Source organism: Hemitrygon akajei, chromosome 8 (genome assembly GCF_048418815.1).
Source record: "Hemitrygon akajei chromosome 8, sHemAka1.3, whole genome shotgun sequence".
NCBI lineage: Eukaryota > Metazoa > Chordata > Chondrichthyes > Myliobatiformes > Dasyatidae > Hemitrygon > Hemitrygon akajei.
The window spans coordinates 10,606,019-10,629,425 of NC_133131.1; the positions used below are offsets into that span (position 1 = coordinate 10,606,019).

A 23,407-nucleotide genomic window follows, 5' to 3' on the forward strand; every position below is an offset into this window, starting at 1 on the left:
CCTCAGACAGGATGAAGAGGTCAATACTCCCCAATGCCATTAGGCTTTACAATTCTACCGCCAGGACTTAAGAACTTTTTAAAAAGCTATTATTACTGCTTTTTGAGATAGTGATTTAGATGCATATCATATTTTTTACTGAGTTAAGTATTGTATGTAATTAGTTTTGCTACAAGTGTATGGGACATTGGAAAAAAGTTGAATTTCCCCATGGGGATGAATAAAGTATCTATCTATCTATCTAACTCCCTCATCACCTCTCTGTAGCCCTGTAGTTGTATTCCTTTCTGATTATCTTTTGTACGTCAGTGTAAAGTACCCTCGAAGTGTCATAAACCCTATGGCCTGCCGTAGGGTGTTGAGCTTCCTGAGTTTTTGAGCTCCTGTGTTTACTAATCATCATCTTAATTAGAGTCAGTAAGCCCTTGAGCTTTTGGTTTAATCTGGTCAAGTTAATTGTGATTGGCACGGGTTTCCCGTAGTCTATGATTATTCAAAGAGGACTCTCCTTTAGTGCTTGAGCAGAGTCATAGTGTTGGAGAGGATGAATTGCGTCATCGGTTGCTCCCCCTGAGGCTCTGTTGGTGTTCCTATATCTACCCTCTTCCTGGGGAATCTGTCGCCCTCTGGTCGTGAGCCTACTGCCCACAGTTCCGGGGCTCGAGTCATTGTCAGGGCTTCCCCGTGACCGAGAGCCTGCCGTTCTTCCGCAGTTGGGTCCAGCCCTGTCCTCCGAGAGCACACCGTGACTGGAGGCTGCTGGATGCAGTTCTAAAAAATTCTACAACACACAGAGGCTTCAAGCAAGGGTGGTAATTCCAATATTCCAATTCTAATAGCGAGGTTCGACTTCATGTAATATCATTTCATATGAAACAATATACAGGTGGCCTGGCTACACAGAGTAACCAGATCAGGTATTTATATGATCATCGACAAATGGAGCACGTTGATCGCACTCTCTGAAGGAAGTGTACAAACAGTTTTCTCCATTGTCCTCAGTCACTTTGTGCTCTGTGAGTGATCTGGTCCTTCTGATTTCTCAGACTGTCCACTGCATTGTGCTTGTTCCTGGAAAGGGGGGAACTGGCAACCTCATTGTAGTTTAGTCATTCTCGAGCGGCCCACACAGAATGCTGGAAACTCAGCAGGTCAGGCAGCGTCTATGGAAATGTCGTTTAGGGCCGAGACCCTCCATCGGGAGTGGGAAGGAAGGGGGAAGAAGCCGGATAAAGGAGGTGAGGGAGGGGAAGGAGGACAAGCTGGCAGGTGATAGGTGAGGCCACATGAGGGGAAAGGTGGGGTGGCAGGAGAGGTGGGATGAAGTAAGAAGCTGGGTGGGGACAGGTGGGAAGAGGTCAAGGGCTGGAGAAGAATGAATCTGATAGAAGAGGAGAGTGGACCGTGGGAGAAAGGAGAGGAGGAGGGGAAACAGAGGGAGGTGCAGGGCAGGCGAGGAAAGGAGAGGGGTGAGAGGGGGACCAGAATGGGGAATGGAGAGAGAGAGAGTGGGGAGGGGGAGAAATTGCTGGAAGTTAGAGTAATCGATGTTCACGCCATCAGAATGGAAAATGCCAACAGTGTTGCTGCTCCCAACCTGAGAGTGACCTCATCACGGCAGCAGAGGAGGTCCATGGACCGACGTGTCAGAATGGGAATGGGAAGTAAGATTTCAAATGGTTGCCCACAGGTGAGACCTGTTTGTTGCAGGTAGCTTGGACTCCTTCCCCTCCTCCCACCTTCTTATTCTGGCTTCTGCCCACTTCCTTTCCAGTCCTGACGAAGGGTCTCGGCCTGAAACGTCAGCTGCTTATTCCTCTCCACAGATGCTGCCTGACCTGCTGAGCTCCCCCAGCATTTTGTGTGCGTTGCTCAGGACTTCCGGCATGCGTAAGCAATTCTTGGGCCCCGTGTCAATGACAATAGACTCATCATCGTACATCACTTCGATGTTAACTAACACCTGTGAGGTCCTGTGGTGATCCACTTTACCAGAGTAGATATCTGGGGCTACTTTGCTGGAGTCCCAAATCTTCATCTCTTCTCAGTCTGGTGACTCTGACTTCACCCACTCAAAGACCCCTTCCTTCAAACACCACAGACTGACTCCATTGCTGGCTCTTCGCTGGTGAGACCGCAGGTACATGAGGTGATGCTTCGTGATGTGCAGGCAGTGGTGGTGGGTGGACTAATGGCTGGAGGTGTTGGTTAGCCTGACGGCCTCAGGGGAAGTAAGCCTTCTTTAGAACAATGTGCTGTGTTCTAACGCAGAACGTCAGGCAGCAGCTGTGGAGGGGACCGAGCAGTGGATTAGCCCCTTCGTCACAAAATGCTGCAGGAACTCAGAAGCTCAGGCAGCATAAACCATCGATGTTTTGGGTTGAGACCCTTTATCAGGATTGCCTGCATTGTTAAACATGGGCGCTGAGAGCGTAAGTGGAGAGCTTTTGTTGTAAGGACACCACTTGGCCTCCACCGGATGTGGCAGGAACATCGATTTCTCTAACTTCCAGTAATTTCTCACCCCTCCCCCCTCTCTTTTTCCATTCCTTACTCTGGCCTCCCTCTTACCTCTTCCCTTCTCCTCATCTGCCTGTCACCTCCCACTGATGCTTCCCCTCCTTATCTCCTCTCCCTATCAGAATCCTTCTTCTTAAGTCCCTGTACCTTTTCCACAAATTACCTCCCAGCTTCTTACTTCCTTCCCCCTCTCCCACCAATCAACATCCACCCTCACCTATCATCTGCCAACTTGTGATGCTTTCCCTACATGCCCCATCTTTTTGTTCTGGCCTCTACCCTCCCCCCCCCCCCACACCAGTCCTGATGAAGGTTCTTGGCCCAGAACGCTGACTGTTCATTCCCCTCCGTAGACGCTGCCTGACCTGCTGAGTTCATTTTGAGTGTGTTCCTCTGGATTTCCAGCGTCTGCAGAATCTCTTGTGTCTTAGGTCAACATTAAGCCATGCTGAAGCAAGCAAAGAGCAGACTTGTGGAAAATTCACCACTTAAAGAAACTCAGACTGGTTTAATGTAATTTTCTGGGTGGTGGTTTGGTTGTTTACTTAGTGATGCAGCACAGTAACAGCCCCTTCCATGAGCCTGCACTGCCCAATTACACCCAAAGAAACTACCACCCAGTACGTCTTTGGAAGGTGCGAGGAAACAGGGGCACCCGGAGGAAATCCACCCAGTCACGGGAAGATCAAGCAAACTCCTCACAGACAGCAGTGGAAGTGAACTCGGATCACTGGCACTAAGATAGCGTTGCACTAACTGTTACACATCCACGCCCCAACCCCGTCTTGTAAACATTGTCTCATCCTTCTGTCCTCTCGAAGGATAATTCTGGAGGTGTAGTCCCTGATATAATTCTGTATACGTAGCCCCTGATCCCAAAGCTGGTTTATGCTAGTGTGTCATCAGTTCTTGCTCGTCTACGATTCAGCTTTGTTGTTCTTGAATAAAACCAAACCCCTTTCCCACCACGTTACCTGATGCACCATCAATAACTCACTCTGAGACGTAAGAAGCGAGATATCGGCTTTTATACAGGAGTCTGTGGGAGCAGTCCAGACAGGTATATGTAGCCCACCACGTTACCAAAGCTCAGCGTGTTGGGATGGACACTTGCAGAGTTCTAAAGATGAGCTTTATTTGTCACATCAAAACTTCAAAGCGTGCAGTGAAATGCGTCATTCACGTCAACAACAACGCAGAATGAGTGGCCCGCACTTCTGGCACCAACTTAGCATACCCGCAACTCTCTAAACATAACTCACGTGTCTTTGGACCGTGGGAGGAAACCCATGTGATCCCGGGGTGAACGTACAAACTCCGTACGGGCAGCGGCGGGAATCGAATCCTGGTCAGCGCTGTCAAGCCGCTGCCCGTGGATCTGTATAGACGGCTTCTTGATGTCTGGTGGCATCTGGAGGGTTCTGCCTCCACTTCTGTGACTCTGTCTAAGGCAACACTCTTTCGCTCAGACTGCCTGTCCCTGACGCGGTGTCAGGTTCTAATAATGAATGTAACAGCTCATCCAAATCACCCCTCACTTTGAAAGAAATTAACCCTCTTGGTAATCTAACCCGTGGAGTGCAGGAACCCTGGTGAATTCACACTTCTCTCCCTCCTGGACCATTTAACCCTTGCTAAAGTGTTCGCCCTTCCTCCTCTGACTGTTACCACAGTCACTCCACTGCACTGTAAACTCTTCAACCCACTTTTTATAAAGCTGTTTACATCGTAAATAACATGCTGGTATTTATAATGTTTTATTCCAGATCCGTACTTTAACCTCAAACTTCATATTTTTGTATTACTCTTTATTCTCTATAATTGGTGAAGGCATGTCACACTCTGACCAACACTCTGCGGCGAATTCCTCCTACAGTAAATGTAAGGGGCACAGGAAACAGACCTTTGACCCTAGCCTGCTCCTCCCAAAAATTAGATTAGATCAAACTAATCTTCATCTTTAATACTTTATCTTCCTTTAGTTTACCTTCTTTAATCTTCAGTTTTATCAAAGCTGGCTCCTCCTTGAAGTGCAAGAGGTGCTGGAGATGTAAGTGCCAACATCCACACCAAGGTGAAGCTGTACCCGAGCAGTGTCAGAATGCTGGCATATGAGAGAGAATGACCTTGCCAAGCTGTCGTCTTTCCACACCACGCTAAGTTATTGTGGATCCATACAGATGCATTTTTATGGTGCTTTGAGTCGATGGGAATATACAGAATTACTGCATGCGGACCAGCCCCCCTTTCTGAAGTTAATTGCTAGCTCTTTTGTTTTGTTGACATTGATGAAGTGAACGCTGTCATTACACCATGTCACTAAGCTCTCTTTATTCCTTCTGTATTCCAACTTGTCATTATTTGATATGCCCATGACTGTGCAGTCACCTGCAAACTTGAAGATGGAGTTAGAGCAGAATCTGGACACGCAGTCATGAGTACAAGGAGTAGAGTTGGGGGGCGGGGGGGGGGGGGGGAGCTGAGGATGCAAAATCGTGGCGCACCAGTGTTTGGAATAGTCTTAGTGGAGGTGTCGCTGCCTACCCTTACCGATTGTGATCTGTTAGTCAAGAATTCAAGCCGTACAAACAAGCTGGATGAACTCAGCAGGCCGGGCAGCATCCGTTGAAAGAAGCAGTCAACGTTTCGGGTTGAGACCCTTCATCAGGACTAAAGAAGGAGGGGGCAGGGGCCCTATAAAGAAGGTGGGGCGAGGATGGAAAACCAATCAGAGGAAAGATCAAGGGGTGGGGGAGGGGAAGCAGGGAGGGGATAGGCAGGAGAGGTGAAGAAGGAATCTAAGGGGAAAGCACTATGGGTAGTAGAAGAAGGCAGAGTCATGAGAGGTGATAGGCAGCTAGAAGGTGGGGTGGGAGAAGGGAGAGGGAGGGAATTACCGGAAGTTGGAGAATTCGATGTTCATACCAAGGGGCTGGAGACTACCCAGACGGTATATGAGATGTTGTTCCTCCAACCTGAGTTTGGCCTCATCATGGCAGTAGAGGAGGCCGTGTATGGACATATCCGAATGGGAATGTGAAGCAGAGTTGAAGTGAGTTGCAACCGGGAGATCCTGTCTGTTGTGGCGGACGGAGTGGAGGTGCTCGACGAAGCGGTCCCCCAATCTGCGTCGGGTCTCGCCGATGTAGAGGAGGCCACACCGGGAGCACCGGATGCAATAGATGACCCCAACAGACTCACAAGTGAAGTGTTGCCTCGCCTGGAAGGACTGTTTGGGGCCCTGAATGGTGAAGAGATGAGGTGTAGGGACAGGTGTAGCACTTACACACTTACACTTACTGTGCTACACCTGTCCCTACACCTCATCTCTTACCAGCGTAAGTGCTACACCTGTCCCTACACCTCATCTCTTACCAGCGTAAGTGCTACACCTGTCCCTACACCTCAAGTCAAGAACTCAGTTGTAGAGGATTTCCTCCAGGGTCTGCAATTTGGTGTTTGCATGGAATAATTATATTGAAGGCCAAACTGTTTTCGATAAACAGTAGTCTGACAAAAGTGTCTTTATTGTCCAGATGCTTCAGAGATGACTGCCATAAACCTGTTTCAGCAATGGGCAAATTGCAGTTGTCTAATACTGTAGTAGTTGCAGTATTGTATAGCATTGAACCAATTTGTTATTTATATATATTTTTTTTAAAATTTTATTTAATTGCATTTTTAAATGATTACAAGTGTAGAAAAAAAAAGTATGTGACCCTTCCCCCCTCCCCTTAATCCCTCCCCCCTAACTTCCCTATATAAAAAAAATTAAGAAAGAAAGAAAAGAAAGAAAGAAAGAATGCCTGGTTGTTGGAAGGTCTCCACATGTTCCATGGAGTTCTTAATAACTTTAGTATATATATTTATTTCTTTCCCCAAGTAACCATTAATTTTCTCTTCAAAGCACCTATATATTTAGTCCTGTCTTTTGTAAATAAGGGCCCCAGATTTTCAAAAATGTTTCATATTTATCTCTTAAGTTATAAGTAATTTTTTCTAATGGAATACAGCCATAGATTTCTTTTTTCCAACAATCTATACTTAAATATGTATCTGATTTCCAAGTAATTGCAATAATTGCATTTTTACATTCTACATGGTCTTGTTCTAAAATTCAACCTTTTTGGTCAAATTTAAGACTTTTATTGGAACAAATTATGGGAATAAAACTTCCTCATAATCCAATATTACTTTTACTAGGTGATATTGAAGGGACAAAACCGAAACTCAAACTTAATAAATATCAGAAAGAATTTATAAAAATTGCGCTGGCTGTAGCCAAAAAGGCTATTGTTATTTATATTTGATCAGATATTCAAACAAAAGTTCAACTGTGCTGATATACCACATCATTATTAACTTGGCCACGTTCCCTGCACTGTCTATTTGCCTATTACTCTGTGAAGAGTGATTTGTCTGGTAAAACAGTTGACAAATTCATTGTCTGCTGAAATATTACTCTCAATGCCATGTGTTTATGGAGTAAATTTTTTTGTCCACCATTTATCAATTATGCTATTGTTCGCACTGTTGTAACTATATGTTGTAATTATGTGGTTTTGTGCAGGTCTTGTAGCTTTAGTTTTTGGTCTTGTTTTTGTCTGGTGGATTTGGAGCTCCTTTCCGGGGAACGCGCTAGACGGTAGCGCGATATTAATACGCAGCAGCCTCTCCAGACTCTGGATTGGGGATTGCCAAACGTTATGTGGATTTTCTGGTGTAGCCTGTTTTGTCGTGTGCTTTTGTGATATCATTCTGGGGGAACGTTGTTTCATTTTTTAACTGCATTGCATTTGTGGTTTCTAAATGACAATAAACTGAATCTGAATATCAAATGTATTCTGAAAACTCAAATCCATTACATCCACTTGAGCTAAGTGGATACTCTCAAAGAATTCTACCAAAGTTGTCTTGTAAAATCACGTTAGCAGTAACAAGAGAAACTCTGCAGATACTGGAAATCCAAGCAACACACCCAAAATTCTGGAGGAACTCAGCAGGCTCACCTGCACCTACGGAACGAGTAAACAGTCGACATTTTGGGCCAAGATCCTTCATTCAACTGTTCACTCTTTTCCACAAATGCTGCCTGGCCTGCTGAGTTCCCTCAGAATTTAGTGTGCATTACGTCAACAGTGACAAGGTTGAGAACTCCCTGAATAATGAGGCGCAGGAGCATTCCACCTCCTGAGGAGACTGAGGAAAGTGAGGCTCACCCCCCCTTAACTGAATTTTAGAGGCGCACCATTGAGAATGCTGCATCTGGTATGGGAGTCGCAGTACATTGGACTGGAAGTCGCTACGAAGGAATTTGAGAACGGCCCAGGGGAACGTTGGGAGTCACTCTACCATCAGCTGGGGACATTTATTAGGTGCGCTGTGTATGCAGGGGACTTAGTATCATCGAGTACCCCACCCATCCATCCAGCATCCTCAGGAGACTCCAATGCATAAAGACAAGAACAATCAGGATGGGAAACAGTTTCTTCCCTCAGGTCATTAGGCGTCTGAACTCCCTGCAGCGTTGCATTCGAAGTGCCACTGGTTAATCTGTTCTGTACCTTACAATATTGAATTTATATACTTCATTTATGTGTAATTCATCTGTGGATTTAATTCTAAGTTATTATGTGCACTATGTGTGTTATGTGTACAGTTGTGCTTTTACCATAAGCGAGCCGAAGTTCCTCCGTATCTTCTGGCCAAAATGGATCTCCAGCCACGCCCTACTCCCTCAGTGTCACCGAGAGGACACGGCCACGATCATTGTGAGGAATCGTTGGAGATGGATTGGGCACGTGGTGAGAAGAGAGGCCAACTCTATCATCCAGACAGCACCTCACAGGACACCCGAAGGGTGGGAGAAATGGAGAAAACCAATAACAACATGGCGCCTTAATGCAGAGGCAGAAATGAGGACCCTGAGCCACACACCTGGGGCACAATAGAGAAGAGGGGCAAAGACAGGGATGGAGGACCTTCATTGCTGTGCTCAATGCCGGCAGAGTAAATGGACAGAAAGTATCCCACTAAACCTCGTGATTCTCTTCTACCCACCCTCAACACTTTAATGAGCTCAGTCTCCTTGCCCGCTCTGTTCAAGGTTTCATCATTTAGAATTTCTGACTTCATGTGTCTCAGTGGCAATTCACTTTGTTTGCTCAGCCTATTAACGTAACCTAATGCTTGCCTCTGCGTCCGGTTCAGTGCCACCTCCTGTGTCTCCTTTGCCACAAGCCGGATGGTTTATACATCCTGCGGGCAGGAGCCAGGTCCCTGCAGGAATAAAAAACACAAAATGCTGGCAGAACTCAGCAGGCCAGACAACATCTGTGGGAGGAGGTAGTGACGACGTTTCGGGCCGAAACCCTTCATCAGGAGGAAACCCTGATGGCCTGCTGAGTTCTGCCAGCATTTTGTGTTTTTGTTTATTTCCAGCCGTCTGCAGATCCACTCGTGATGTCCCTGCAGGAATGTTAGTCGTCACACAATGTCCCCTCCTCAACTTATCTCACCCGCGGCCCGCCACCCTTCCTCCCCCACCCCCCACCTTGTTCCCAGGGTTGAAATGTCTTATCTTTCCAGGGCTGAAATGCCTAATACCAGAGGGCAAGCATTTAAAGTGAGGGGCAAGTGTTTTTTACACAGAGAGAGGTCAGTGTCTCAAATGTGCTGCCTGGGGTGGGGGTGGAGGCAGATACATTAGGGACTTCTAAGAGATGTTTAGATAGGCACATGGATGTGAGGAAAATGGAAGGATTGTAGGCAGAAGTAATTGATTTATTTGGCCATTTGATTATTTTTATGTAACAGATTTTCCCCCAAGCCATTGGACTACCAACCTACTGCCCTCTGCTGTGCCTATTGTCTTGTTTATTATTTATTGTAATGCCTGCACTGTTCTGTGTACTTTATGCAGTCCTGGGTAGGTCTGTAGTCTGGTGTAGCTTTTGTGTTGGTTTACGTATTTCAATGTAGGTTTTGTATTGTTCATGTAGCACCATGGTCCTGAAAAACATTCACAAAACGCTGGTAGAACACAGCAGGCTAGGCAGCATCTACAGGGAGAAGCGATGTCGACGTTTCGGGCCGAGACCCTTCGTCAGGACTTCATCGACAGCGCTTCTCCCTATAGATGCTGCCTGGCCTGCTGTGTTCCACCAGCATTTTGTGTGTGTTGTCTGAATTTCCAGCATCTGCAGATTTCGTCCTGTTTGCCCCTGAAAAACATTGTTTCGTTTTTACTGTGTACTGTACCAGCAGTTATGGTCGAAACGACAATATAAAGCAACTTGAACTTGAACTTAATTTAACTGGGTCAGCACAACATTCTGGGCCTGTTCTTGTGCTGCGCTGTTTTTAACCTGGCAGATACCAAAGTCAGCCAGGTGGTGGCAGCATTGGGTAAGGTTAAATGTCACTGAGGCGCTCTCCAGGGAAGACTGCATTTGGTTTTGAAAAGCAACTAATATAAATCTTAATAATTTCAGCAACCGCCCCAGGGCAGTGTTACTACTCCCTTCCCCTCCTGAGTTCCATGTGCGTTTGAATTATCAAAGGCAGGAAACACTCATCAGTCGGGGTAGTATCTGGGGAGAGAGGAACAGTGTAAACACAAGAGATCTACAGATGCTAGAAATCCAAAGCAACACAGAGGGACTCAGCAAGCAAGGCAGCACCCATGGAAATGAATAAACAGCCAAGACCCTTCGTCAGGACTGGAAATGAAGGGGGAAGACCAGGATACAAAGGTGTGGGGAGGGGAAGGGGGGGGTAGTTAGCAGGTGAAAGGTGAAGCCAGGTGGGGGGGAAAGGTCAAGGGCTGGAGAGGAAGGAATCTGACAGGAGAGGAGAGTGAATCACAGGAGAGAGGGAAGGAGGAGGGGCCCAGAGAGAGGTGATAGGCAGGTGAGGAGAAGAGGTAAGAGGCCAGGTTGGAGAACAGAAGCAGAGGGAGGGAAAGGGGAGAAAACAAAGGTAGTGTTTCAGCAAATGAGAAGGTGGATTACTGGTGTTGGGCGGGTAGGTTGGAACTGGTATGTGACTATGCGAGTAGAGACTTCGATTGGTCAGAGCCGTCTCTACTTCCTGAGGAGGCTGAGGTCCTTTAACATCTGCCGGACGATGCTGAGGATGTTCTATGAGTCTGTGGTGGCCAGTGCTATCATGTTTGCTGTTGTGTGCTGGGGCAGCAGGCTGAGGGTAGCAGACACCAACAGAATCAACAAACTCATTCGTAAGGCCAGTGATGTTGTGGGGGTGGAACTGGACTCTCTGACGGTGGTGTCTGAAAGGAGGATGCTGTCTAAGTTGCATGCCATCTTGTACAATGACTCCCATCCACTCCATAATGTATTGGTTAGGCACAGGAGTACATTCAGCCAGAGACTCATTCCACCGAGATGTAACACTGAGCGTCATAGGAAGTCATTCCTGCCTGTGGCCATCAAACTTTACAACTCCTCCCTTGGAGTGTCAGACACCCTGAGGCAATAGGCTGGTCCTGGACTTATTTCCACTTGGAATAATTTTCTTATTATTAGTTAATTACTTATGGTTTTATGTTGCTCAATTTCTACATTATTCTTGGTTGGTGTGACTGTAACGAAACCCAATTTCCCTCGGGATCAATAAAGTATGTCTGTCTGTTTGTCTGTCTGTCTGTCATTGCCATATTTCACATGCTCCTTGTTCGCTTCAAACCACTGACCCATCATTCAGGACCCCCATTACCCAGGACATGGCCTCTTCCCATTACCACCATCAGGGAGGAGGTACAGGAGCCTGAAGACACACACTCGATATCTTCGGTACAGCTTCTTCCCCTCTGCCGCAGATCTCTGAGTGGACAGTGACCCCATGAGCACTATCTCAGTATTTTTTCTCTCTTTTTTTGCTGTCTTTTTACACTACTTATCCAAGTTTTAAATATATATATTTATTTCTTATTGTAATTCATAGTTTTTAAAATCATTGTTATGTATTGCAATGTACTGCTGCCACGATCAATAAGTTTCATGACACGCGCCAGTGATATTTAACCGGATTCTGGCTCTGTGGTCAAGGACACAGCTCAGCACATCACAGGAACCATCCCCCACTCTGTCAATACTTCCCTCTGCCTTGGTAAAACAGCCAGCATTATCAAAGATCCCACCCATCCGTCTTCTCCCCCCATCGGGCAGAAGATACAAAAGCCCGAAACCACGTACCGCCAGGCTCACAGCAGCTTCGATCCCACTGTTGTAAGAGTGAACAGTCCCCTGGTATAACTATTAATAATCTTAGAGATGTTACTATATACTAGCTTAAAATGACCATGTGTTACCATATGGAAAAAGCGACACAACAGACTTTTAACACCATATATTAGTGAGTTTTGTTATGTCTCCCTCTCCCTGTGAAACAGCGACACCTCTTTTTCCCTTATTAGGGAAAGAGAGAGAGAGCCTGTGGTATGTCGAATACCAGGTGAACGAGTGGTCTTCGGGGTACTGCAAATCTGTGTCTTTATTGATGCTTTGCTACACACTTGAGTGCTCGGTGGAGGGGGCCAATGCTTTTTTGCTGGTGGGTGGGGGATCATTGCTTTGCTGCTGCTTGTGTGCAGGACGGGGGAGCTGGGGGGGAGTTTGGGGTTCTAACATTTAACTGTTATTCGTTCTTTGGGGCACTCTGTTTTTGTGGATGTTTGCGAAGAAAAAGACTTTCAGGATGTATATTGTATACATTTCCCTGACATTAAGTGTACCTTTGAAACCTATTGATCTTCCAGCTTGAGATGCATTTTCTTAAGGGCATTTACAGAAAAATATAGAAAACAATAGAATTTATGAAAAACTATACATAAACAAAGAAAGTTAGGGATTTTTTTCCCTGGAGTGTAGGAGAATGAGTGGAGATTTGATAGACGTATACAAAATTGTGAGTGGTATAGATAGGGTAAATGCAAGCAGGCTTTTCTCCACTGAAGTTGGGTGGGACCACAACTAGAGATCATGGGTTAAGGGTGAAAGGTGAAATGTTTATGGGGATCTTTTTCGCTCAGAGGATGGTGTGAGTGTGGAACAAGCTGCCAGCAGAAATGATGGATGTGGGTTTGATGTTAACAATTAAGAGAAGTTTGGATAAGTACATGGATGGGAGGGGTGGGGAGGGCTCTGGTCCTGGAGCAGATCGATGGGGTGAAGCAGAATAACAGTAGCTTGGCTGGAGGGGCTGTTACTGTGCTCTATGGCTCAATGACTGATATTGTGCAAAAGATAAATCGTGCGTATAAAAATAAACTAATACTTGGAACATGAGCTGTAGAGTTTTTGTTATTGCTTTCCTCTCTGCTTCCTCGATGACCTGTTGTAATGAAATATTCTTGTGATAGCATACCAATCAATGTCTTTCTTTGACAATAGTAAAGCCAGTCGTGGAGCATTGTCGTTCTATAGGCATCCGTTAGTCTCCTGAGACTATGGATTTGCGCCTTGGAAGGTTTCCAGGGCACAGGCCTGGGCAGGGTTGTGTGGGAGACCGGCAGTTGCCCAAGCTGCAAGCCTTCCCCTCTTCACGTCACCGATGTTGTCCAAGGGAAGGGCACTAGGACCCAAGCAGCTTGGCACCGGTGTCGTCGCAGAGCAATGTGTTATTAGGTGCCTTGCTCAAGGACACAACACGCTGCCTCAGCTGAGGCTCGAACCAGTGACCTTCAGATCACTAGACCAACGCCTTATCCACTAGGCCACGCGCCAACACACATTGTCGTTAAACAACAATTAACCAATTCCACTGAGGGCCTGGGGTTCAATACAAAATCTGATGATCCTGCAGCTTGGTTCTGAATGAGTGCCAGATGGCTGTTGCTGAACCATAGTCTGAATCTGCCCCCTCCAGCTGAGGACAAAGTGTACTGGGAATTGTTATCACGTGTACCGAGTTTCAGTGAAAACCTTGTCTTGTGCACTGTTCATTTAGATCAAACCATTTCACAGTGCATCGAACTAGAACAAGGTTACAAAAGCACTGAAGTAGAATGCAGAATCTGCCAAGGATGCTGCTGTAATGAGTTCTTCAGGCCTCTTAGGGACGCCAGAGAGCATTGGGCTCCGAGGTTTTTAGAGCACCTGAAATGGTTAATTGTTGTTTAACGACAGTCGTTAATCGTTCGGAGTTTCTTGTGTTTTTCTCGAGCCACTCGCTCTTTGTAATGTGGTCTCCTGGTCTTTTCTGTTTAAGCTTGTTAAGTTTATTTTGATGGGCTCAGGGATTCCATGTCACTTGTATTAATTAAGTGGATGCCTGATTAGTGTCAATTGCAGGGGCCTAGTTTTGAGAATGATATTTCTCATGGTGTGGTTTAGCCAAGCCACCGATGTTTATTGGAATCATTATGAATAAACTCTCTTCACCATCTCCGCATCGGAATCTGTCTTTCCTCTACACCAAGGTTCCCAAAATGCAAGTGCACGTCGTGACAGCCGCATGGACTAGAGGGCATGCCTTATAAGCAAGCTACAGGGGCAAAGGAGGATGGGAGGTGAATTGATAGAGGTGTACAAGATGATAAGAGGCATAGATTGAGTGGACAGCCAGAGACTTTTTTTCCAGGGCAGAAGTAACTAATGCAAGGGGTCTTCATTCTAAGGTGATTGGAGGAAAGTACAGGGAGAAGCCAGAGGTCAATGTTTTACACTGAGAATGGTGGGTGTGTGGAATGCCCTGCTCTGGGTGGTGGTATTTAGGAAACTCTTAGATGACAGAAAAATGGAGACCTATGTGGGAAGGAAGGGTTACATTGATCTTGGAGCAGGTTTAAAGATCGGCACAACATCCTGGGCCAAAGGGCCTGTACTGTGCTGTGATGTTCTATGTTAAGCAAATACATTGAGGTGGTCTGCTGACCGTTCCCTGGGCAAAATGTTCATGCTTTTCTGTATTTCCTTTTATTGTAATGTATTGTTAATTAAATGTGGTCTTTAATTTTTTTTGAAGATTATTTATACCAATCTGGGGAGAATTCTGGTGTCTGTGACCATCGGAGACACTGCAACAGCTAAGAGGCCTTTGATCGTCTCCAAAGCCATCAATCAGGGTGTTTTGTGAAGAAGGGGTGAGTGAGCCTTTAGACACCATTAGACTGCATTCCCACTCTTGGCCACTGAGGGGCAGCCTCATCCACAGCATCACATCATGGCATCCGGGGTAGGGAAGTATGGGCCACAGGGGAAGGTGAATCTGGGCCTGGACCATCTGGGATAACACAGGAGGCACTACGCAGGCGTCCCCAACCTGGGGGTCCATGGACCGCTCGGTTAATGGTAGGGGTCCAAGCCATAAAAAAGGTTGGGAGCCCCTGCGCTACAGAAGTGCAGTCCCCTTTAGCATGCAGGACAGGACATGCAGTAGGAACGAGCCATTGATTTATACAGTGTGGAACAGGCCCTTTGGCCCGTCGTGTCGATGCTGACCATCAAACACCCACTAATCCTGTCTATGGAGACGCAAGAGACTACAGCAGTAACTATAGCAGGATCAATGAAAGATCAACCAGAGTGCAGAAGACAACAAACTGTGCAAATGCTGCAAGTATAAGTAAATAACAATAACTAATGAGAATTTGAGATAATGAGATAAAGAGTCCTTCAAGTGAGATGGTTGGTTGTGGGACGAGTGAGTGTAGTTATCACCTTTTGTTCAGGAGCCTGATGGTTGAGGGGTAGTAACTGCTCCTGGAGCTGGGGGTGTGAGTCTTGAGGCTCTTGTACCTTCTACCTGCTGGCAGCAGCAAGAAAAGAGCATGGCCTGGGTGGTGGGGATCTCTGATGATGGATGTTGCTTTCCTATGACAGCGTTTCATGCAGATGTGCTCAATGGTGGGGGGGGCTTCACCCATGATGGACTGGTCCATATCCACTAATTTTTGTCGGATTTTCCGTTCACGGTCATTGGTGTTTCCAGACCAGGCTGTGATCGCTGGTACTGTAAAGTGTTGTGCTAACCACTACACTACCATGCCCCCTGTGCATATATAATTGTATAACATACATTGATTAAGCATTCTTGTTTGTTTAAAAAATTCATTGAGGGTTATGTGTAAAAATACATGAATCGTATACGTCATGACACTATCACGTGGTACACGCACGCCTTGTGTAAAGTAAACACGAAATAAGACGTGCATCATTTCAGACTCCCATCTTTTTATTGGAATTAGGTTAATGCTTTGAAGTTACAAAACGTAAAAGTCTGTATGGCCAAGTAGTCCCAAACATCCAGCAATAAACATGATGCTTGCCCTCTGTTGGTAACTATTTTTTGATAATGCTCTTACCCAGGGCACGGTCCACTCCATGGGCCTGTTTGCGTTAAAATATATGTTATGTTGAGTCACGCACAATTGCTTTCCATCCCCCACTCCCCCACCCATGCCTCCCTGGGAAGGGTGTGGGGTCAACTGGGAGCTCTGTGATTTATGGCTGCTGAATGTGAGGCTCAGCCCATTGTTTTCCACCCTTGGGCCACTGTGCTCTGGTTGTCCAGGAAACAATCTAACCCTCTGTCCGGCACCATCTGTCCGAGCACGGTTACTGGAGGGAGGTTCCTCCCAAAATCAACATCGTGAACTTTAGGAGCCCCTGTTCCGCAAATGTGATTCTCTAACATTAATGGTGTGTGTGTGTACACGCAGGTGCATATATGCACAGCTGTGAGTGTGCATGTGTGAATGTGTGTGCAAGTGTTTTGTATACCTGCGTGTGTTTAGTATGTTGGAATGTCTATTTTATGTGAAGGTACCCGCTTTTATGTGTATAAATATGCATGTGTGATGGTGAGTAAATGTTCCCCTTTTCTGTGTAAGAATGTATGTGTTTATGTGTAGGTTTCTGTGTTTGCATGTAGGTGTGTGTGTGTGTGTGTGTGTGCAAAAGAATGTGTATGTTTGTGTGTAGGTGTCTGTTTTTGAGTGTGTGTGTGTGTGTGCACACATGCATTGATCTGTGTGTGTATTTGTGTGTACGTATATGCATATATGTGTTTGTGTGTGTATGTGTGTCTTTGTGTATGTGTGTGTGTCTGGGTGTGTGTGTGTGTGTCTGGGTGTATGTGTGTGTGTGTGGGTGTATGTGTGTGTGTGGGTGTATGTGTGTGTGTGAGTGGATGTGTGTGTGTGGGTGGGTGGGTGTATGTTTATGTGGTGTGTGTGTGTGTGTGTGTGTGTGGGTGTATGTTTATGTGGTGTGTGTGTGTGTGTGTGTGTGTGTGTGTGTGTGTGTGGTGTGTGTGTGTGTGTGTGTGTGTGTGTGTGGTGTGTGTGTGTGTGTGTGTGTGTGGTGTCTGTGTGTGTGTGTGTGTGTGTGTAGGTTGTTTTCCAGGCTTTTCACTGTAAGGTATATTTACCCCTCCCTTGCCTTGGCTCATTTATCAAGGTGACATCTGCCCATAATGTAACAGATACCGCTCCGGAGACCCGCACTCAATGCTGACCTCCAGTGCTGTCTGTGTGGAGTCTGCAGGGTCTCCCTGGCACCCCCAGTCTCCAGTTTCTTCCCACAGCAGAGAGATCTGTGGGCTAGAAGGTGCAAGTTGCCTCTGGTGTGTCGGAGAGAGGCAGGAGGATGGGTATGTGAGAAGGGGCAGCTCACTTTGAATGACTGAGTACTGACACGGACTACTGACCTCCTCCAACGTGTTATAGTATGTGAAATATAATCCGCTGGGATTTGAACCCATCTGAGTCGGCTCAGGTATTCTGTCTCTTCCATCTCTCTTATGGGCAGAAGATGCAGAAGCCTGAAAGCACATACCACCTGGCTGAAGGGCAGCTTCTATCCCGCTGTAAGACTATTAAACAGTGCCTGAGTATGACAAGGGGAGGCAGGGTCTCTAGCAACGGAGGTATAAGGTGCCTCTTCCCTCCGCTAGCCTGCTGGTCACCCTTGTAGCGCCTACTTAGTCTCCCCATTAGAGTCATGTGAAGCCATGGGAGCAGGTGGTGGATGGTCGTATGAGCAGCCGGTGCAGATCACAAGTCCTGGTTATGTGACCACTGACGCCAGGCAGATAATCTCTGAAGAGTATTGATCATGGCTGGGGTCACCCGTCTTGTAAAGACACTGCCCAGAAGAAGGCAATGGCAAACCACTTCTGTAGAAATAATTTGCCAAGAACATGGTCATGGAAAGACCGTGATCACCCATGTTATACGACACGGCACATAATGATGGTAATGAGTATGATAAATTAGGCGTTTGACCTCACAATCTGCCCCTTCGTGACCCTTACACTGGATTGCCTGCCTGCACTGCATTTTCTCTGTAACCCTAACGCTTACCCTGCATTTGGTCTTTTCTTTTGCACAGCGATGAAGGGCTCTACGTGGATGGCATGCAAAGCAAAGTTTTTCGCTGTACCTCTGTACACGTGACAACACAAGGACTCGGTATCTAACGGAGGCACCGCCTCAGGAAGGCAGCATCCATCATCAGAGATCCCCACCATCCGGGCCACGCCAGTTTCTCACAGCTACCAGTGGGCCACTGGAGCAGAAGCCTGAGGTCCCACATCACCAGGTTCAAGAACTGACACTTCCCTTCAATCCCAGTCGCTAGAGTTTAACAACACTCTGACATTTCACACACTTTGCATTATTTGGACCTTTCCTTTGGATCTACTTGTGTTCCATCTTGTAAATAATTGTGTATAGTTTACAGTGAGTTTAGTTTTTCCTGCGAATGTTGAATATCTGATGCTATGAGCTTGCCTCATGTGTACCACACGTGGAAGAAGAGGTCCTTCTCGTTACTCTCATCAGGGAAAGTGCAGGAGCCTGAAGACACCTTTTCAACATTTTAAGAACACCTTCTTCCCCTCTGCCATCAGATCTCTGAACGCACCGTGAACATCACCTCACTATTTTCGCTCTCTTTTTGAATTATTTATTGAATTTATGTGTGTGTGTTTTTAATTGTAATTAACGCTCAGTGGCTCAGACTCCACAGAAGACGTTACAGAATGCCAGTCTGTGATGTTACAGCCCATCTGATAACATGCATGGTGCAAGTTTTGGGGATTTTAATAATGATTTTAAACGGTTGTTTATAGAAATGTTTATAGAAGTAAAGATATTCTCAGTGGGAATATTGTAACATAACACTGTGAAAATGAGCTTGAGACTCCACACAGTGCTTGATCTTGTTTATTGGAGGAAATGTGTGTGGAGACCAGGGTGACAGTGGAGGCCGTGTCACAGAATGGAGCCAAACTAATGGGGTGGACACACTGGGAGAACACAGGAAACTGCAGATGCTGGAAGCTGGAGCGACACACAAAACTTGAGAGCAACCGAGTTTCCTCCATCACCAACCTTCTGACATCGAGATACCATCTCCCTCTCTCTCTCTCTCTCATAAATCCCCCTTTCTGTTCTCCACTCTCCCCATTTGCAGCTCAAGTAGATGAAGGAAGAGCAGCAGATGTAGTGTATATGGATTTCAGCAAGGCATTTGCAAGGCTTAACTAGAAAGTAAGGAGGCATGGGATCCAAGGGGATATTGCTTTGTGGATCCAGAATTTGCTTGCCCACAGAAGGCAAAGAGTGGTTGTAGATGGGTCATATTCTGCATGGAGATCGACGACCAGTGGAGTGCCTCAGGGATCTGTTCTGGGACCCTTACTCTTCATGATTTTTATAAATGACCTGGATGAGGAAGTGGAGGGATGGATTAGTAAGTTTGTTGATGACACAAAGGTTGGGGATGTTGTGGATAGTGTGGAGGTCTGTCAGAGGTTACAGCAGGACATTGATAGGATGCAAAACTGGGCTGAGAAGTGGTAGATGGAGTTCAACCCAGATAAGTGTGAATTGGTTCATTTTGGTAGGTCAAATATGATGGCAGAATATAGTATTAATGGTAAGACTCTTGGCAGTGTGGAGGATCAGAGGGATCTTGGGGTCCAAGTCCATAGGACGCTCAAAGGATGCAGGTTGACTCTATGGTTAAGAAGGTGTACGGTGTATTGGCCTTCATCAACTGTGGAATTGAATATAGGAGCCGAGAGGTAATGTTACAGCTATATAGGACCCTGGTCAGACCCCACTTGGAGCACTGTGCTCAGTTCTGGTCGCTTCACTACAGGAAGGATGTGGAAGCCATAGAAAGGGTGCAGAGGAGATTTACAAGGATGTTGCCAGGATTGGGGAGCATGCCTTATGAGAATAGGTTGAACGAACTTGGCCTTTCCTCCTTGGAGCGACGGAGGATGAGAGGTGACCTGATAGAGGTGTACAAGGTGATGAGAGGCATTGATCGTGTGGATAGTCAGAGGCTTTTTCCCAGAGCTGAAATGGTTGCCACAAGAGGACACAGGTTTAAGGTGCTGGGGAGTAGATACAGAGGAGATGTCAGGGGTAAGTTTTTTACACAGACAGTGGTGAGTGCATGGAATGGGCTGCTGGCAACGGTGGTGGAGGCGGATACAACAGGGTCTTTTAAGAGACTTTTGGATAGGTATGTGGAGCTTAGAAAAATAGAGGGCTATGGGTAAGCCTAGTAATTTCTAAGATAGGGACATGTTCAGCACAACTTTGTGGGCTGAAGGGCCTGTATTATGCTGTAGGTTTTCTATGTTTCTATATTTCTAGATGCAAAAGCCTGAAAACACATACCACCAGGCTCAAGGACAACTTCAGTCCTGCTACAATAAGACTCTTCAATACGACAAGATGGACTCTCGACCTCACAATCTACCTCGTTATTATTTTGCACTTTGTTATCCTGTACTGCACATTCCGTGTAGCTGTTACGCTTTATTCTGCACTGTTACTGTTTCACCTTGCACTACCTGAAAGCACTGTGTAATGATTTGATCCGTATCAATGGTACACAAGACAAGGTTTTCGCTGCATCTCGGTACATGGGATAATAATAAACAAATTCCAAGTGCCAATACCAATCCCTGTTTGAGGACAGGCTTGCAGAAGGGCAGGGAGGGTGCAAAGGGTCAGTCAACCTTGTACTTTGGCTGGCTTACCAACTTGAACTCTTAAGTCGGTTGGTTCACAGGGACATGAAGCAGTTCACAGGTCAGACTCCAACTCTGTAGAGAAATATGACCTCTGCTTCATTTCTGTCTCAATACCGACCACTGTTCTTGATAGAGGTATTTAAAATTATGAGGGGGATAGATAGAGTTGACGTGGATAGGCTTTTTCCATTGAGAGTAGGGGAGATTCAAACAAGAGGACATGAGTTGAGAGTTAGGGGGCAGAAGTTTAGGGGTAACTCGAGGGGGAACTTCTTTACTCAGAGAGTGGTAGCTGTGTGGAACGAGCTTCCAGTCGAAGTGGTAGAGGCAGGTTCGATGTTGTCATTTTAAAAAAATTGTATAGGTATATGGACAGGGAAGGAATGGAGGGTTATGGGCTGAGTGCAGGTTGGTGGGACTAGGTGAGAGTAAGCGTTCGGCACGGACTGGAAGGGCCAAGATGGCCTGTTTCCGTGCCGTAATTGTTATATGGTTACTTCATTCATGTCTCCCCTCACGAGTCCTACTCCGGGGCGGTAGGACTCGCTGGGATGCTTGGTAGGCACCGGGAACCTTCCCCTCTCCCCCGCCGCGGCTGTCCTACGCTCCAAGGGGGGGAAAATGCCCCAACCTATTCAACCTTTCCCCCATAACAAGTCCCAGCGACATCCTTGTAATTCTTTACATCTTTACTCGTTCAAAATCTCAGCGGTGTATCTCTCCCGTAGGTAGGTGACCAGGACGGCGCACGATACTCCAAATTTGGCGATGCTGCTCGACCCGCCGAGTTCCTGCAGCATGGTTTTGTTTTTCGTGTGCGTTTGCTCAGGATTCCCAGCATCTGTCTCCCTCAAGTTTCGCCACCCATAGCCGGCGAAAGGGACTGAGCGCCTCCCCATTTCACGGAGCTCTGTAAGGTCACCCCCGCCCCCCTCCAGCGCCGGGGAAAGGGTTGTGCTTGGCAAACTCGGTGGCTGGCTGGCGGGGTGGGGGGGGGAAGAGTGTGCAGAGGAGGAATTCGCTGCCGAGACCAATAGGAGTGCTGCCGGATCACCATTGGTCCTGGATCGTCGCGGGAGCCGAGTCCGTTCACAGAGAGCGGCGGAGCCCGGGCTGACCGGCGGCGGCAGGACTCGCTGGGACCGGCCACCCTCCCCTCTCCTTCTGCCCCCCCAGCGCCGCGGGGTGTGCACCGTTCGCCGCCATGGCCGGCCCGGTGTGCGAGCTGCTGGGAGAGCGGCTGACCGACCGACACCAAGCCGAGGTGGAGTGCTCGCCGCTCGGCTCGGACGGCCGGCTGCTCGCCCTCTACTTCGGCTGCAGCTGGAGCGCCCCGTGCCAGCAGTTCACCGCGGCCCTCGCCGACTTCTACGGCCGCTTCAAGCAGGGCGAGAACGCCGACAAGCTGGAGGTGGTTTTCATCGGCTCCGAGGAGGAGTACCAGCCCTGGCAGGAGTTCGTGGGCCAGATGCCCTGGTTGGTACTGCCGTTCCAGGAGAAGGGGAAGAAGGTAAGGAGGCAGGGTGTGTGGGTCTGCGGGTCTGCGAGCCCCGGAGGCACTCGGAAAACACGGCGCTGTGGCAGAATTTCAACCTGAAGTATTCTACACGTACACGTACTGTAATTTAGCACCGTAGAATCACTTAGAATAAACGCAATTGTACAGCATCTTAAGATTGCGTTATTGTACGGTCGGGAAACTATATTGAGAGCTAAGTGCACTGGACCTTGGATTATACAGTAGTCAAAACAGTTAATCACCTCGGATTTACTTAGAATAAATACTAGCAGTCCACGCTGAGAAAATAGTGTTGCACAGACTGTATTGCGCATTAGATTTGTGCATCCCGGGTTATGGAGTGAGGTCAGTACTGTTTTATCATCCTGATTTTACTTCGCCCGGTGTGCACGCCGAGTCGGTATAGTGCAACACCCTGGATATAAATTGTTGCACCTACTCGGTTCGACGGTGGAGGAATGTGGCATATGCGCTGAATTCGGACCAGCCGGGCGGAAGGTGGCAAAGCGCTCACCCTGAGCGGGGTTGAAAAGGAGCGTGCAGTATTGCATGCAGTGGGCATTGTAAAGTGCATTTTGGTGTTGCATGCATTATTGCACACAGCCGAGCGTGCCGGCCTCGGAGACGTGGGGCTCCGGTATCGTAGAGCTTTTACATAAACGCTCTCGGACCCGAGGCACGGAGCCTCAGACCATTGTTCTAAATTGTCGCTGCTGTCCCCATCCAGTCTGAATCTCATGCAGTGTAGGAGTTCTCCGCAAAGTTGCCCGATGTCGCACTCTAACAGAGGCATTCTCGGAAGAATCTCACGCTGTGTGCATCTAGAGTTCTTTTTTTTAAAAAAAACAACAACATATAAACAGTGTTTATTTGCTTAACGCCCCGCTAACTGAGCGATGCATTCTTGGAGGAATGAAGTTCGGGGGAAATTCGGATTCAGCCTTTGCCAGCGTGATGCCTGGATGGAGGATTCTCAGCGTGGCCGTGTACTGTCGTGACAGGCGGTAAATCTCAGTACAACGATACGGTTAAGTTTAACCTTTGGTGCAAGCGCGGTTCTGTATAAACTCGTCTCTTTAATTCCTCTGCTCTGGTATTAAGTTTAAGGACCTAAGCAACAGAAACGAGGGAAGAAGGGCTCCACCCATTCCTGTCCGACTCCGTTCTCTCCCTCTCCCTGGGCGTGCTCGGTGGGGGGAAGTGTTGGTTTAATATTGTTGCCATGTACTGAGATGCAGGGGAAAGCCTGTCTTGCATATGCTGTTCACACAGATCAAAACAACTATGCAGAATGAAGTGTCACAGTCACACAGAGAGTGCAGGGCACGTAGCCAATAGGGTGCAAGATCA

At 47.2% G+C, this 23,407-nt stretch overlaps 1 protein-coding gene across 1 annotated transcript in view; it reads left to right on the plus strand.

Annotated features, from left to right (window-relative positions):
• Positions 1 to 21,519: 21,519 nt before the first annotated feature.
• nxn (nucleoredoxin) overlaps positions 21,520 to 23,407 on the plus strand; it is a 160,555-nt gene continuing 158,667 nt past the window's right edge. The window contains exon 1 of the mRNA XM_073053221.1: positions 21,520 to 22,048. Coding sequence (XP_072909322.1) covers positions 21,743 to 22,048 — 306 coding nt within the window. The 5' untranslated portion in view covers positions 21,520 to 21,742. The remainder of the gene's footprint in view (positions 22,049 to 23,407) is intronic.